At 48.1% G+C, this 14,087-nt stretch overlaps 7 protein-coding genes across 7 annotated transcripts; 3 read left to right on the top strand and 4 right to left on the bottom strand.

The window, feature by feature from the left end:
* Positions 1-34: 34 nt before the first annotated feature.
* On the bottom strand, positions 35-1,918 carry EV420DRAFT_1557035 (glycoside hydrolase superfamily; the record flags this gene model as incomplete). Its single annotated transcript, XM_060473685.1, has 10 exons — positions 1,749-1,918; positions 1,586-1,704; positions 1,134-1,533; positions 986-1,084; positions 916-954; positions 728-862; positions 623-679; positions 480-576; positions 235-421; positions 35-175 (listed from the first exon to the last, which is right to left on the bottom strand). Coding segments are annotated over exons 3-8 (815 nt in total), but the record flags the coding sequence as incomplete, so codon positions are not given.
* On the bottom strand, positions 1,847-3,930 carry EV420DRAFT_1645374 (uncharacterized protein; the record flags this gene model as incomplete). The annotated part of the gene is made up of 12 exons (XM_060477772.1): positions 1,847-2,011; positions 2,105-2,165; positions 2,223-2,271; positions 2,324-2,748; positions 2,799-2,849; positions 2,892-3,041; positions 3,097-3,116; positions 3,181-3,231; positions 3,283-3,308; positions 3,361-3,480; positions 3,533-3,571; positions 3,621-3,930. 12 exons carry the CDS (start codon positions 3,928-3,930, stop codon positions 1,847-1,849), a joined length of 1,467 nt encoding a protein of 488 aa, XP_060328537.1.
* Positions 3,931-4,425: 495 nt separating this feature from the next.
* On the bottom strand, positions 4,426-5,237 carry EV420DRAFT_1645373 (uncharacterized protein; the record flags this gene model as incomplete). Its single annotated transcript, XM_060477771.1, has 2 exons — positions 4,426-5,102; positions 5,165-5,237. The coding sequence occupies 2 exons, from the start codon at positions 5,235-5,237 to the stop codon at positions 4,426-4,428; spliced, it is 750 nt and encodes a 249-aa protein (XP_060328536.1).
* A 527-nt stretch (positions 5,238-5,764) lies between these two features.
* Positions 5,765-6,055, top strand: EV420DRAFT_1273368 (DNA-directed RNA polymerase I; the record flags this gene model as incomplete). Its single annotated transcript, XM_060467759.1, has 2 exons — positions 5,765-5,867; positions 5,922-6,055. 2 exons carry the CDS (start codon positions 5,765-5,767, stop codon positions 6,053-6,055), a joined length of 237 nt encoding a protein of 78 aa, XP_060328535.1.
* A 1,886-nt stretch (positions 6,056-7,941) lies between these two features.
* Positions 7,942-8,427, top strand: EV420DRAFT_1621580 (uncharacterized protein; the record flags this gene model as incomplete). The annotated part of the gene is made up of 3 exons (XM_060475714.1): positions 7,942-7,955; positions 8,018-8,094; positions 8,144-8,427. The coding sequence occupies 3 exons, from the start codon at positions 7,942-7,944 to the stop codon at positions 8,425-8,427; spliced, it is 375 nt and encodes a 124-aa protein (XP_060328534.1).
* Positions 8,428-9,188: 761 nt separating this feature from the next.
* Positions 9,189-10,776, bottom strand: EV420DRAFT_1630311 (asparaginyl-tRNA synthetase; the record flags this gene model as incomplete). Its single annotated transcript, XM_060476112.1, has 5 exons — positions 10,544-10,776; positions 10,368-10,485; positions 10,176-10,313; positions 9,447-10,128; positions 9,189-9,418 (listed from the first exon to the last, which is right to left on the bottom strand). Exons 1-5 carry the CDS (start codon positions 10,762-10,764, stop codon positions 9,189-9,191), a joined length of 1,389 nt encoding a protein of 462 aa, XP_060328533.1. The 5' UTR covers positions 10,765-10,776.
* Positions 10,777-10,857: 81 nt separating this feature from the next.
* EV420DRAFT_1557017 (kinesin-like protein) lies at positions 10,858-14,012 on the top strand. Its single transcript, XM_060473684.1, has 14 exons — positions 10,858-11,104; positions 11,162-11,252; positions 11,312-11,410; positions 11,468-11,578; positions 11,637-11,740; positions 11,794-11,906; positions 11,961-12,013; positions 12,077-12,309; positions 12,364-12,416; positions 12,480-12,769; positions 12,818-13,056; positions 13,105-13,209; positions 13,270-13,347; positions 13,459-14,012. The coding sequence occupies exons 1-14, from the start codon at positions 10,917-10,919 to the stop codon at positions 13,829-13,831; spliced, it is 2,130 nt and encodes a 709-aa protein (XP_060328532.1). The 5' UTR covers positions 10,858-10,916; the 3' UTR covers positions 13,832-14,012.
* Positions 14,013-14,087: the final 75 nt, after the last annotated feature.

Here is a 14,087-nt window from a genome sequence, read left to right as displayed (position 1 = left end):
TCAGCACTCGCTCGATAGTCAACAGCTTTGGCATATAAAATCCAATAGTAACATCAATATGTACGGTACACCTACCCACTTGCAAACCTGGGACAGGCCAGCTGCATCACCATTGAAAATGTCTTGGTCCCCAGGATTTGTTCCAGAATCAGCATACTGCCAAAAAGTCGTATAACTGCCAAAAAAAAAAATAGTTGTTGGCTGCCAGGGCATTACAAAAGCAATTCAGCTTACCTCCAGCCACTTGGAAGGGTTCCGATGCTGCTTGAGTATCGAGCAATCCACAGAGGATTAGTATCTCCGAAGACCGTACTATCGCCGGTACAAGTAGTCCACCAATTGGTAGTCGTATAAATAACTGAAATTCGAGGCATCATTAGTTGAAAAGCCAAATAAATATCAAAGTGCGTGACCTGGATATCTACGCGACGAAGATATTTTGAGCTTCTTCTGAACATAGTGCTTTGTGAAGCGCTTACCATCCGGTAGATGCTTGATATGTGTTCGAAAAGTCGGTGATCCAAGCAACTATAGCTGAGGCCGTCATATCGTAGCAAGTATTGCCGTTTGGATTGTCTGAAGATAAAAGGTCAGCGTTGAAGTAGAGGATTCTGACTAAAACACATGCATTCGATGTCTAGTGCCCCGGGGAGAGTTATCCCGTCATTTGACCAACCACCTGAGAATAATTTAATGATAGCCACAGAAGACGATATGCAGGAACAACCTCCATTGGCGATAAAGAACTTTGCTTGCGCAGCCCCCGTGCTGCTATCAGGATGGGCGAAATGGTATGCTCCGCGAATCAATCCGGCATTAGTTGCCCCGATGTACTGACTGTCGAACTCATTGCTAGTATATGCTTGACGGGCTGTTATAATATTTTTTTGTCAAATGAGTATAGAAAACACGCACTCATTCCTTCAGTAGCCTTGATATAAGCGAAAGAGACGCCTGTTCGCAACAACTTGATCCCAGTCGATACTGGTTTGATATCCTGAGACGTCGATTCCTTGGGGTGATGCTCGTTTGGTTAGAGATGTACAGCCCGATAGATGAATAGAATAGAGCAAAAAGATGAGACCTGCAGAGATGATCATATTCTAGGGACAAAGTGCAGAAAGACTGTAAACGAATATTTATGCAACGAAAGGGGTGGACTTGGGCTGAATTATCAGGCAGCTCCCCGGAGTCAAATTCATAAAGGATGATAGTCACTCGTGTAGCAATATGAACACATGTGGTGACCACGAGAGACACCACGAGCGTTTCCAGTTGAATATCACTATCAATCAAGCTTGACAGGTTTTGCCCGATATGCAGTCCCTGTTGATTCCCCCGCCATGAGTCTACAACTTGGGAGAAAATGAGTGCGGTTGGCCATGTATGACTCTTACGCCCAGGGATTACCCATAAAAGGATATGTTCATGTATCCATGAAATTTCCGCATGGTGCGGTGCCAGGCATATGGAAATAATACATGCAACGCAAGCCAAATGGCCCGTCGTTCCAACCACCATGAGGACCTGTCACTACAGAAACTGTATCAGCGCAATATCTCAACGGGTTGAATCAGACACTGACGGCACTTCCGAAAGCTTCCACATGCAATACAACACTCGGCCCTCCCCTCAGAATATCCATCAATCTGGGTTTCCTTAGAATGTTTCGTACGTCTTCGGCCAAAGCCACGGTCCCACAAACTAGAGCAGAATCAGCACTAGCCCGAGACGGGACGAGCACAAACCATTGATACTAATCGTTCCTCCGCTGCATACGCTCAGCTCCCGGTCGATGATGGCAGTAAGGTCCGGGCGTTGGTGTTTCCTGATAGTAACAAAGCGACTAACGAGAGGATCGCTGACACTGGCTCGTAAACTTGTCGGAAGCTCTCCCCGCTTTCTCTTCGGGGTCTGTCTTCACCGAGTTGTCATCCCACTCCCTATCTATATCTTGCGCTAACTCCGTGATGTATACATGTATGTCGACCTGAACATTCGAGACAGCCGTCTAAAGCGTCGGTCAGCATTCCAGAAATATAGGATATATGACCTTTGCCAGTGTCAGTGAAAACTATCTGTCACTTGAAAGGAAGCTGCATACTGTCATCGCGAATAGCCCACACAAACAATACTCTTGTGCAAGGCGCTTCACCTGATTTGCACTGCCTAGAGGTCAAATTGATTGCTGCAGTCGGTATAATTCTAGGATAAAGGCACACCTGAGGACATCAAGGAGTAAAGGGAGTGTGAACGCGACGCCGGAACCACCTAACAACTATAAGAATGATATGAAACATTACGAAAGAATGAGCTACTTTACCTGCAATCAGGACAATACTTTCGTGACCCCGTAGCATCGGTGGCGAGCTATACGGTCCATCAAGGAACGCGATCGCCTTGTAGCCCTCCTCAGCCTTGTTTAGTAGCTTTTTCGTCAACCCATCCCGAACGCGAATCAGAAAGACCAGTCGCTCTTCGCTGTCAGTGATCTCCACTCCCGAGATTGTGAAAGGGTGTGCTTGGACCAAGGAGATGCTAGGAATGGTAAGGTAGACACTTTGTCCGGGAACCCAACGGAGAAGCTTGGGCTTGACCACTTTGACGCGCAGGAAGTGGGAGGACAGAACGTCAACCGTGGCGTTACCCCTTAAAATTTCCTTGGAAGTGAACAGAAGGAGACGTAGGGCACGAAGGAAACGGTCTAGGCCCCAGAGGAGGATAGAGGGCCATACATAAGATCCAAGTCTACCGTAATGTCACCTCAATGTGAAAGCCCAGGTGCGGAAAGGACTTACCCTAAAGCCATTAGAGTGAAAATAGGCGCTGAGAATGAAGATGCTGAAGTCCTTCAGTGTCACGAAGTCCGAGAAGGAGAGTGAATCGCTTACGCAGCAAGAATAAGATGGATAACCTTAAAGACCTCATAGCCTGCATCTCTGATGGGACGAATGGAGACAAGGCTAAGTAACGTCAACGACACGCCAGCGAGAAGACCACATTGGACCCAAGGATGATCCCACGTCACAGCACCTGCGAGACTAGGAAAAATTTAACGTTGAATTAGACCCCAGGGCGTCCTGAACGTATACATACCCTAAGTCTATCTGTTTAGCCTATCCATCAGTGCGAATCTATAACATTAGCAAGAACCAACGCACCCTCCCTCCTGCAGTGTACCCAGATGAGCACGCATAACACTCTTGCAACCATTCGGTGCAAAAAATTCAACTGGAAAAACAAAATACAGGTGATATTATCACTTTGGCCACGCAGACATACCTTATCAAAACTGACGCCTGTTAAGACTAGGAACATATAAGCTTTGAAGCGACATCTCAGACAAAACTGAGTGCTTACAGGAGAAAATGTTGTTCTTCATGCCAAGCGCAACGAGTAAAGAAAGCTGGGACGCAGCGATATTCCCTGCAGTGTTCGCCCAGTACTTCGGATCAAATCGAAGCCCCGTTGTGGCGGTAGCTGCAAGAACAACCTCAGTCTCCTCAGAATGGGACGGAAAGACTCAACGTACAGTTGATCAAGGACCAGGTAAAAACAACAGCGATGTACGCTGCAGTCAGAAATACCTCTACGATATTGAGACAATGCGATTGCCCTACGGGAATCGTACAGCGGAATGCCACAATTCTGAACAGTTCCATAAGTGCGCGAGGGGAGTCGCAAGAGTGAAACACGTCCACGAGCAGCTACGCCCTCCGATGCGGGTTTTAATGTGCGCACATGTGTGTATACGAGAGAGAGACAATGACAAATCGAAACAAGCGCGATGAAACTAGCGATGAAGTACCATACTTGCTTGGGATACTCCGTCGCCCGACCTATGCGAATTACACGATCAGGATCTGGCTTTTGCGCAGCGACAATGGCATCGAGGAGCTGGTTGGCAGAGTTACTGGTGGCGAAAGACATTCTCCTGAATTTCATGTCAACACCTTACATGGTGGACTTCAAATATAAATGTACTGGGAAAAGCAACTACAGCTTTGAGACATTTAGGCGATTACTTGTGTCAACTAGGCTCTAGGTGAATAAAACACATCCTGACAACAGGCACTAAACAATTGAATTGATTCCTTATCAGATAGAAGACATACCGTTATCTTGCACCATAAATAAATCGCCTGTGGGGGGTGACTAACGTGTCCCAAGGCCACACGCGAAAATAAGCCGCGGTGGAGAATTGAAGAAGTCCAAGTTACAGGCCTTTGATTGATTCTAGCTGTTATCAGATAAGATTTAATGGCAAAAAAGTCAGAAGACGGCTCTTGAGGCAGGCATTTAATCGATAGAAGCAAAGACTGAGAAAACTTTTAAGATGAAGGGGAAAGTTGATGATGCTCCATGGAAAGATGTCGTCCAATTGTTGAACGTGTTTACAATATACAGCTGACTTAACACATTCTGTTAATAGAAGATGTTAGCGTGTTCCATTGACAAGGAGAAGAGGAAGACCAGACTCGCTACAAAGGTTTTTCCATGATCTTGTTCAGTTTCGAACTGACGAACTTCCATGCCAAGAACACCCTCCATGACCTTCGTTTGCCAAGGGGTGTCAATGGCTGCTGCCCATTCCGGAGTCTTCATGAAATCTCCATTGTCAAAATCATGCACGGCAAGATACTTGAAAACGGGCTTTCCGACGGCTTCCCCGCGGCTCGTTGACGTCACCAGTGAATAACGTCTACCTCTTAACCAACCAGGAATCTTTTCCAACAGCCCCATGTGCTCCTCGATGAACCATTTGTTGAAATCCTCTTCGAATTCTGGCTTCACTTCAAGCTCAGCTGTCAAGACGTACTTCCCCGGCAAAGATGAAGGTACAGAAGCCGGATGGGTGAAAACACCAATGGTTTGATAGATCCGACGGCTGAGGAACTGAATCTTCGGCATGATATCCTTCTCGTTGTCTGAAGCCTTGTGCTTGAGTGCCTGGAACTCGGGGCAGTCTGCGACGTCAGGACTGGAGATATCATATGCGGTGAGGTAGGTGGGCTTTTGGGAATCCGTCGCCTGGTAGCGAGTTGCGGTGACGTACCCAGGTACAGTCAAACGAGCAGGTGCATGCTCATTGTTGTACCAATCTTCACACGGAATATTGATCAGTTCTACCCTGTAGTCGTCCACACAAGTGAAGAGGGCTCACCATTGAAACGATCATCTGCGATGGCCGGGCCGTTCTCAGCAAGAACGAGGACAAGACCTTGAGCTGTCGACATGGTGGTATTAATCAGCGATTCTGCAGTCCGGTGTACACTCGGTGTTCGGATACCAACATCATACGCAGTATGCCGACGGATAAACGTGAATCCTGTTTGGACGGCAAAACTTGGGCAAAATACAAGCCCCATCCTAGCAGCAAGAATCATTGATTAGTGATGCTACCGGTTCAAGTTGCCGATACCAGTCATGGGGTTCCTGAGAATTTCGGCGTAGCAAACAATAGCGGCCAGCGTTTTTAAATTACCCAGAGCATACAGTGTGATGGGTGCAGCAAAGTAAGTGCCCCAGCTGAGTGATAGAAGACGGATTTTACCGTTTAAAACAGACTCTGTAATGCTAGGATGCGTTAGCTAGCATATAGGCACAACAGTCCAAAAGAAAGCAATATTGGCGGAGCGTGAGAAATTTTTGAGCATCGCTCTCTTCCTTTCACCTTGTGGTCCCCACATACGTTCTACAGGCCACTTCAACATAAAACCGTCAATATCGGCCCAATACGACGTCCAATTAATTGTACAGCACCATGAGTCAACAACAACAACAGCAGTTCGGAGGCGCATCTTCCGGCCAGCCCACATACACCCTACCACCCCTTCTCAACAAAGATATGGAGTACCTGTGTGCTGGTACGAACCTATTGTTCTCTTTTTCCTCCTTATTATAACTATCATGCTGGGAAGATTGCGGTGCAAAAAACGAGATCAAGTCTCGCGAGCCTATTCGTTGCAGAGAATGCGGGCATCGAATCATGTACAAGAAAAGAACAAAACGGAGTACGTCGAGTCAGCGTTTCATTCATTCTCCTTTGGATTAACGCTGTGTGTTGCAGTGGTTCAATTCGAGGCCCGCTGACCCCAGCTCCAGTCTTCGGGTGACGATATCTGTTGTAATTTTATGAGGTCGTGATTGTATGGTGGTGCAGGGGTATTATAGGTGTGTGGATCCTCTGACGCACCGTTTGTAACAACTTAACATATGTTTCAGTCTTTATCTGTACTCGTTCTTTCCAATGTCAGTTCCCTGCTCATTACCATCCTCCAAATCCGAGACGGGCACATCAGCGTTAGTCCTCCCGCAAGTGGCCTTTCTTGGGTATTTGAAACCGTATCGGAAGCTACGTTTTTGCATTTTGTCCTTCTCTATTGACGGGCTGTGATCCCGACTCGGACAAATCGCTGGTATAAGTATCGTAAAAAAGCATCTTCAAATGTTCCGTCAAACAAAACGAAGCTTTGGACACACGGCGCGAAGAAACGACTCTGCTATATTATGACGGACTCCTACTTTGGCTGAACTTGTGCAAAAATAAGGCATTCGTGGTCAACACGTGTGGGTATGGGTCCACGAAGTCGTGCGTGCATGGCTTCTCGGTCGCCAGTCTTGACGATGCATATCGTTTTGTGTAGGTCCAGGTTGGGTACTGCTAGTCATGGAGCAATGGGCTCTGTACATGCGATCTCCAGAAAGCACGAATAACGTCTGTGTATCTGGTGCCGATGAAACCGGTTATCTTTTCTCCACTGTCAGGCAGACAGAGGGTCCTGCCTGTCCCTCTATTTGCCTCATTTCGATCATGGTTTCAGCTGTCAGAACGTAGGGCTTGTATGACCCTGTCCGCGGTAAACCGCTGCTCAGTGATTCAATTTCACGCCTGGAGTCAATCTCTTTGCTGCTGTGCACAAGGCTGGAAATCGCTCGGAAGGATCAAAATTACCTTCCTTGGGTGCGTGTGACAGACTGGCGTTCAGCTCATGATTTGCATTGCAGGACCTGTACCCACTTTTCAATGGCGCCGGCCGCAGACCATGGTGCAATGATGCCCCAACTAATGAAACGAAGCTAATCACTGTTACTGCAGCCAATGAAGCGACCTTGCCGCTATAGGGCCTAGGTTAGATGTCAAGGCTACCGTTCAGGATAAAAGACGACTAGTCGAATGACTTTCATTCTTCGATCTTCCACCGTCGACGACTAAGCGCTATGAAGTTCCTTAGTCTCCTCATGTCGGCGATTGATATCAAGGCGAGTCTGAGCTAGCCGAATCTCTTCTCAGGGACTGACTGGTCCTTAGCGCGATGAAGACGAGCGCCGCCATCTCCAGGTATGGCAGTTTGGTCACTGAGAGTTGTACGCTGACCGATTGAGAGGCCCGACACACTGCGATTGTGAGCCTTGATCAACTTGGCTCGAGTATGCGGTGGTTGAGGTTGAGAGTGGGCCAGTAGTTGTCAGGTCTGGGATGCGATTTCGAGTTCGAGGAGGTAAGTATGAGGTTTGAAGTTGCAGTGTGGCTATTTATTAAAGATTTTTCTTGCTATAGGACGCGAGGAGACGTTGGGATATTTACTTGGGCCTTTTCGTGTTCTTGGGGTGCTCGGAGGGTGGTGATAAAATCTTGCAGGCCCCGGAGCACTCTGCCAACGAACGTGTGAGCCGATGGGTGTTGACTTGGTTAGGAAGGGACATTATGTATTAAAGCCTATTGGGGAGAGTTTGGGGAGAGATATTACTTGTATACGAATATATTATCTGAACTAGCTCATCGTGGGCGTTGAATCCCTGAAATTCTGTGCTGCTGTGGCGGTGCAAGCCGGATCAAGTTGTACTTGTTTGTAGGTGTCTTAGTTTGGGACACAAACCAAACACCGGCGCTGCTGCTTTGGAAAACGCGACCCACATCGATAAAAACTCGAATTCGCCATGAAGCTCGTCAGGTAAGTGTATCTCTAAGCCGCTATCCAATCTTCTGCTAACACTCTCCCATTTTCCTCTCCAGATTTTTAATGAAATTGAACAATGAGACGGTAACGATTGAGCTCAAAAATGGTTCAGTCGTGCACGGCACAATCACAGGTGCGTTGCTTGCTCAATGTCCACACTGTATGCTTATCTTCTATCCTAGGTGTTGATATGCAAATGAACACGCACTTAAAAACTGTAAAGATGACTGCGCGAAACAGGGAACCAACGACGCTTGACTCGTTGTCAATCCGGGGGAACAACGTGCGGTATTTCGTGCTGCCTGATGCGCTGCCGCTGGATACGCTGCTGGTAGATGATGCGCCGAAGCCGAAAGGCAGGAAGAAAGAGGATGTTCGAGGTCGTGGACGTGGACGGGGTGGTCCTGGAGATCGTGGAAGGGGTCCTGGTCGTGGACGTGGACGAGGCAGAGGAAGGGGTTTCTAGGATGCATAGAAGCTTGACCGTATTTGTGTTCGTCCTTTTCCTATACTTCTCTGTGTTTTCTGAATTCAGCCGTTGTACCATGACCACCAAGTAAGCGCCCAAAAAAATCCTCCTCCCTTGTGACCCTTCGTTTCGCTTGGCCTTTGGCACCAGCATGTCATGATGATGAGGAGTAAGGTCCGTTTTTGCGAGTGCCGGGTCGTCCCTGGAGAAGAAGATGCAGGTATCTGCATTCCATGGATGGAGCTCTTCCGGATGTTCTCTTCAGCTCCTTGCGGGGAACGCGGGTATCCAGAACGACGAATTATATGGGTCCTTGCCTTCTCAATATTTGCGTGTATTCGCGTTGAGGTACTGGTAGGCAGGAATACCGTCTTGCTGAAACGATCGATATCGTTCCTGCAACCTGCAACATAGCACTGGTAACCATTGTGAAAATGTTCTGCGGCTACCTACTTGAGAAATCGATAAGTGACGAGAGCAGGAAAGACCCGGTCTCCTAGAGAAATTGGTCCTGGACCTACATATTTTGAGGTCTTGCCGTTTCTGGAGGTCATAATCGCGATCCGAGTATACTCCTTGCCGGAGGGCAACAATCCGAAACACCAGGACACCAGGGCAATAGTCTGAGTTAGGTAGGATGTATTGATGATCAAAAATTGTACTAAGTACCGGGGATAGGAAATGTATAGATGGAATGGCCACGTAAAATCGTCAGGGCAAGTTGCTGCTGCGAGAAATGGATGAGATTACACCTATAGCTATAGCAACATTTTAGACGCCCATCTGGGCATAGGTACACATTCTCTGACGTTGTCAATCCCTCCCAACCAGGCTACCAGCCGTTCAAATCCCATACCGAAACCTACGTGGGGCGAGCCACCATATCGTCGAAGGTCGGCGTACCATCCATATTCATGCTTTCCCAATCCCAGACCATTTTTCCTCATTTTGGACTCCAGTACGTCCATCCTTTCTTCCCTGACCGAGCCTCCCACGAGTTCTCCAACGTAAGGTACTATCAGGTCGAAGCAGCCCTACTGTCTCGCCATCCTCATTCGCTCGCATGTAGAAGGGCTTTAGGTCCCTTGGATAATCTGTGATGAACACAGGTCCCCCAATGAAGATTTCAGAAAGCCATTTCTCATGCTCGCTCTGAAGCGTGCACCCCCATTGGGGTTCGAATTCGAATGTGACATTTTTGGCGTCCTGGAGAGCCTTTACGGCATCTCCGTATGTCATTCTAGCCCATGTTCCGGAGAGTGAATTCTCCAAGGTCTTTCTCCGTACTTCATCTACGTCCTTCCAGAGGACCTCGACATCTTGACCGCCGATTACATCAGATGCGTAGGATTTTAAACTATCCTCCACGAGCCCACAGATTCCTTGAACGCCCTCTCGGTTGACGTCCATCCACTCGGCTTCCAGCATCCAGAACTCCGCCAAATGTCGGTTAGTCTGCGATCGTTCGGCGCGAAAACAAGGGGAGAGTGTGTATACACGAGACAGTCCCGAAGCTAGCGCTTCAAGATGAAGCTGTGAGGACACTGTAAGATGAGCAGGATGACCAAAGAATTCCGAGGTCTGGTTTGGCCTGTCAAGTTGTGGATCTGCGAACTGAGCTAGACGAAAAGTTTCTCCGGCTCCCTCGGCATCATTGCCAGTAAGTATGGGTGTGTGGGTGAAGTAGAATCCTTGGGTCTGAGTTACATTGAGCCAGAATCAGGCAGGAGAGGACGAGACCTTACATTGAAGTAGTTCATTACAGAGTGCATGAGACGGCTACGTAACCTTAGCATAGCGCTGACATTATCTGTCCGTGCACGCAGATGCATGTTTTCGCGTAGATATTCTGTAGAAAGGGTCTGCTTTTGTATGGGATAAGTCTGTAGAAACCATTTTTGAGAAACACGGCCAGCCCACAGATTTAGAAGAAGTACCTCAGGATCACATCCGCCAAGGATCTCTACAGCGTCGACCAAGAGTTCCCTATCCTGTTTCTGCCCAGGACTGTCCTTAATTTTGCCAGTGAGGCGCACACTCGTCCCGTTCGTTAGTCTACAGTCTGACATTCAGATCAAGATATGAATGCATAATAAAGGAGGGGTTAACATACCCGTCTGTTAAGGAGGTATCAAGAAATACCGCCTGTATGCCTTGAGCATGACTCCCATCACTGAGGACGGCGAAAGACACTCGTTTCTGGCGCCGTATGGATTTGATGAACCCATTTACTGCCAATGTCGCGTCGGGGTTTATGGCTTCGCGTTGAAGACGCGCAATTGTAGGAGGAAGATGATACAGGACTTCGCGAAAAATTGACAGTGAAGGCTTCATTGAGAAAAAGGCAAGTCAGTCTCAGGCCCGTACATTCGGGCCGCTAAAAATAGTGTGACATTAGCGTGACATTACAATCACGTGATCTTGACGCGTTGAACTTCAACCGTGACGCTGTCAATGTCAGGGTTGCTTCTCGTCACACTGCCGCCATGGCCAACGGCCAGAAGATTAGGATTGCCGCCCGACTTCGACCTCGACTGAGCGGGGAGGTCGACGACGATGCTATCAAAATATGCCACTCTTTGGACGATACTGGCGCCTCAAGCAGCTCGGCCGCTTGTCAAAGTTTCATCACTGTACCCAATCCAGCGAATGCTGCCCAGATTTTCAAGTTTCCGTCAGTCTACACCTTTTCTAGTATCAAAATTTGCTCATCTAGGTTTCTATGGTGTAGTTTCTCAAGCTGCTACGACCAGACATCCACTCAGGAGGAGATATTTCGGAATGACGTCGAACCATTAGTCGACGTAGTGTACAACGGCGTCGTGCGTGACTGCATTCTCTTGTCGCTCTATATCGCTCTGAGTCCCTTGTGATCTTATAGACAGTGACTATATTTGCATATGGGGTTACTTCCTCCGGCAAGACCCATACCATGCAAGGGACGAAATCTGAACCGGGTGTCATCCCTCGTGTTGTCAGAGTATGTTGCATGATGTCTCGTTATTACCGATCTCTGTTCATATACATCCCCGTTTAGTCTCTCTTCGAAAAGAAAGCCGCCCTAAACCACCCCGATACCCAGCTCTCCGTCTCTTATATGGAAATCTACAAAGATGAGGTATACGATCTCCTGGTCACCCGAGAGAATGTTCGTATAAAGTTCTACTACAACCACTCTGCTCCTTCTGACCCCTGCTCGTTCTCAGGCTCCCAAGTTGCCTGTCCGCGAGAACGGCGCTGGGCAGGTCTTTGTTGCGAATCTGTCATCTATCCCCCTTCAGTCCGTTCAAGACTTTGATAGCATCTACGCGTAAGATTTACCTCACTAGTTTCTCCATTCTGATCGAAGATATATGATCATAGTCGAACGACAAAACAGCGCTCCGTAGGAGCAACGAAATTAAACCATGCGTCTTCCCGGTCACACGCCGTCCTCACGATTGAGGTTACCATGACAGATCATCAGCAGCATAGAAGTTGGTGCTTCTCTCAAACGCGTCTTGTTCTGTTTATTAACCCGTATCCTTTAGCTGTAACCGGGAAAATGAATCTTGTAGATTTGGCAGGCTCCGAGAACAATAAGGTCAGCCTTGTTCTTTTCGTTGTTTCTGCCGCCGGTCGGTTTACTCACAGGTGCTTTTCTCAGCTTACGGGCAATGACGCGTCTCGGATGCAAGAATCTGCTGCCATCAACAAATCACTAAGTGTCCTTGGCCAAGTAGTTCGCAATCTCAATACTGGGGAAACGCGCATACCGTTTAGAAATTCAAAACTTACTCGAATCTTGCAAGATGCTCTTGGTGGTTCATCTGTTGGACTACTCATTTGTAACGTCGCGCCCGGCATAAAATTCAGGAAAGATACCCTCAATACCCTAAAGTAAGCCCCTGCCCTTGTAACTTGCCATCTGAGGTCTCATGTACTGCGTATTAGCTTTGCTGTAAGCGCTAAGAACGTCGAGAATAAACCTGTCGTCAACGAACGCGGTAAGCATGCCCCACATTTCTGCCTAGCGTGCTACAATAAAGCACCCGTCTTCGTTACGATAGATTCGCGCCCTGCGCCGAAACCACATTTTGCGGCACTAACAACACAACATACGGTTCCGAAACTTGCTCAAATCGCTGTACCTGCCCCTGCCCCACCAGCCCGAGCTTCTGGGTCGCAAGTGCCTCGTTCTCGGACCTCATTGCTGCCTAAGCCACGTGCTTCAACATTCGGAAGTGCTAGTTTCCAGCCCTTCACGGTGTCCTCGGGGTCACAAGACAGAATATCAGCCGAAGGAGATCGCTCTGCCAGTATGGGGCTTGGCCTCACTGACAAGGAAATTGATGAAAAGGTGATTCGGAGTTGTTCGTCAGTGTCACGTTTATTAATTATATTACAGATATCCAAAGCGGTGGAGGCGGAAGTTGCTCGGATACTAGAGGAGCGAGAGAAGGGGAGACTAGAGAAGGAAAAGGAAAAGGAAACAAGGATGTCACCTGGATCTGGCCGACATAAGTCTAGGTCACCTAAGAAAGAGTCGGCTCCTCTTCCATCAGGCGTGCTGACGCCCCTTCTGAAGCGGCATAGAGACCTCGATGATGAGTTGAAAGCCCGGCTCCAGGAACTTGAGAGGAAGTTGTGCGTTCTCAACATACAGTTCTCTACCGATGACTTAACCTCTCTTAGTGAACGTGGTAACAAAGAAACCGCACTGGCCGATGCGCTGTCCCCTGTGTCTAGGAAGAAAACAGGCCGGGCGTATGTTGCCCTCGCAAGGGCTCATTCTGATAAGTATGTCTGATCTTTCGTCGCCCCTGGTAATCCAATGATATTTAACATGTTGCCATGCAGGGGTGATCTTCAAGTAGCGCTAGATCTTTACCGAAAAGCCGAAAGCTATGTTCCGGATAACATCAAGCTAAAAGAGAGGTGGATACTTTTCGTTGTCCATGTTTTTCTTTTCGCGTTGTCTCCTGGGAAAACCAAAGGCTGACTATGTCTTCTCCCCTCGGTGCGTGTCGTCTCCTTTGGGACTTCTAGGATCATCCAAATTGAATGGGCTGTGGATCATGCTCAGCCATATGTACCATCGCCAAAGAAGACCAAGAAGAAAAAAGAGAAGGTGAAAATGAAGGAGGAATGCCCTATGTCCGACGAACAGATGGATGTGGATGCAGTAGCTGAGGCGCTTGGAGCAGAGTTTGGAACGGAGCTGACGAACATGGAGATTCGCCAGGACCAAAGTCCCGGAGAGCGATCTTCCAAGCGAATCCGGGAACAAGCGATCGATGACGGCACTCCTGCGAAGAGGCCGAGAAAGGCGAAGAAGGCTGCTGTTATATATAGCAGTGATGAGGAGTATATCCCAGTTGCGCCTGTGAAGAGAAGTAGGCGGAAGGCTGCGGCGGCGTGATGGGGCAGCACTCGTGAGAGCGGCCAAGATATCGAAGTTATTGTGCAAGTCGAACGGTGCGGTGATTTCTTTCGACGGGTGTTTCTATCATTGTTACGGGTTTCCACCAATCACACATTTTCTTTTTGATTTACAGTATAATAATCTCTGCAATGTTGGAATATCATCTGGACTTTTGCCGTCGAGTGTGTCGAGTTAAAGCAAAAATTCTCACGTGTCTTGGGAACTTCTGTACTCGAATGGTCTTCGGAACAAA

Source organism: Desarmillaria tabescens (genome assembly GCF_030435595.1).
Source record: "Desarmillaria tabescens strain CCBAS 213 chromosome Unknown EV420scaffold_28, whole genome shotgun sequence".
NCBI classification, from domain to species: Eukaryota; Fungi; Basidiomycota; class Agaricomycetes; order Agaricales; family Physalacriaceae; genus Desarmillaria; species Desarmillaria tabescens.
Note: the sequence above shows the minus strand (reverse complement) of the source record. Positions and strands in the feature narration are given on the sequence as shown.

Excerpts from the sequence above, each read along its gene's own strand:
- EV420DRAFT_1557017 (XM_060473684.1), top strand. The coding sequence starts at position 10,917 with ATGGCCAACGGCCAGAAGATTAGGATTGCCGCCCGACTTCGACCTCGA. Across the intron at positions 12,310-12,363 it reads GATACCCTCAATACCCTAAA|CTTTGCTGTAAGCGCTAAGA; the intron begins GTAAGCCCCTGC and ends ACTGCGTATTAG. Across the intron at positions 13,057-13,104 it reads CAGGAACTTGAGAGGAAGTT|TGAACGTGGTAACAAAGAAA; the intron begins GTGCGTTCTCAA and ends AACCTCTCTTAG.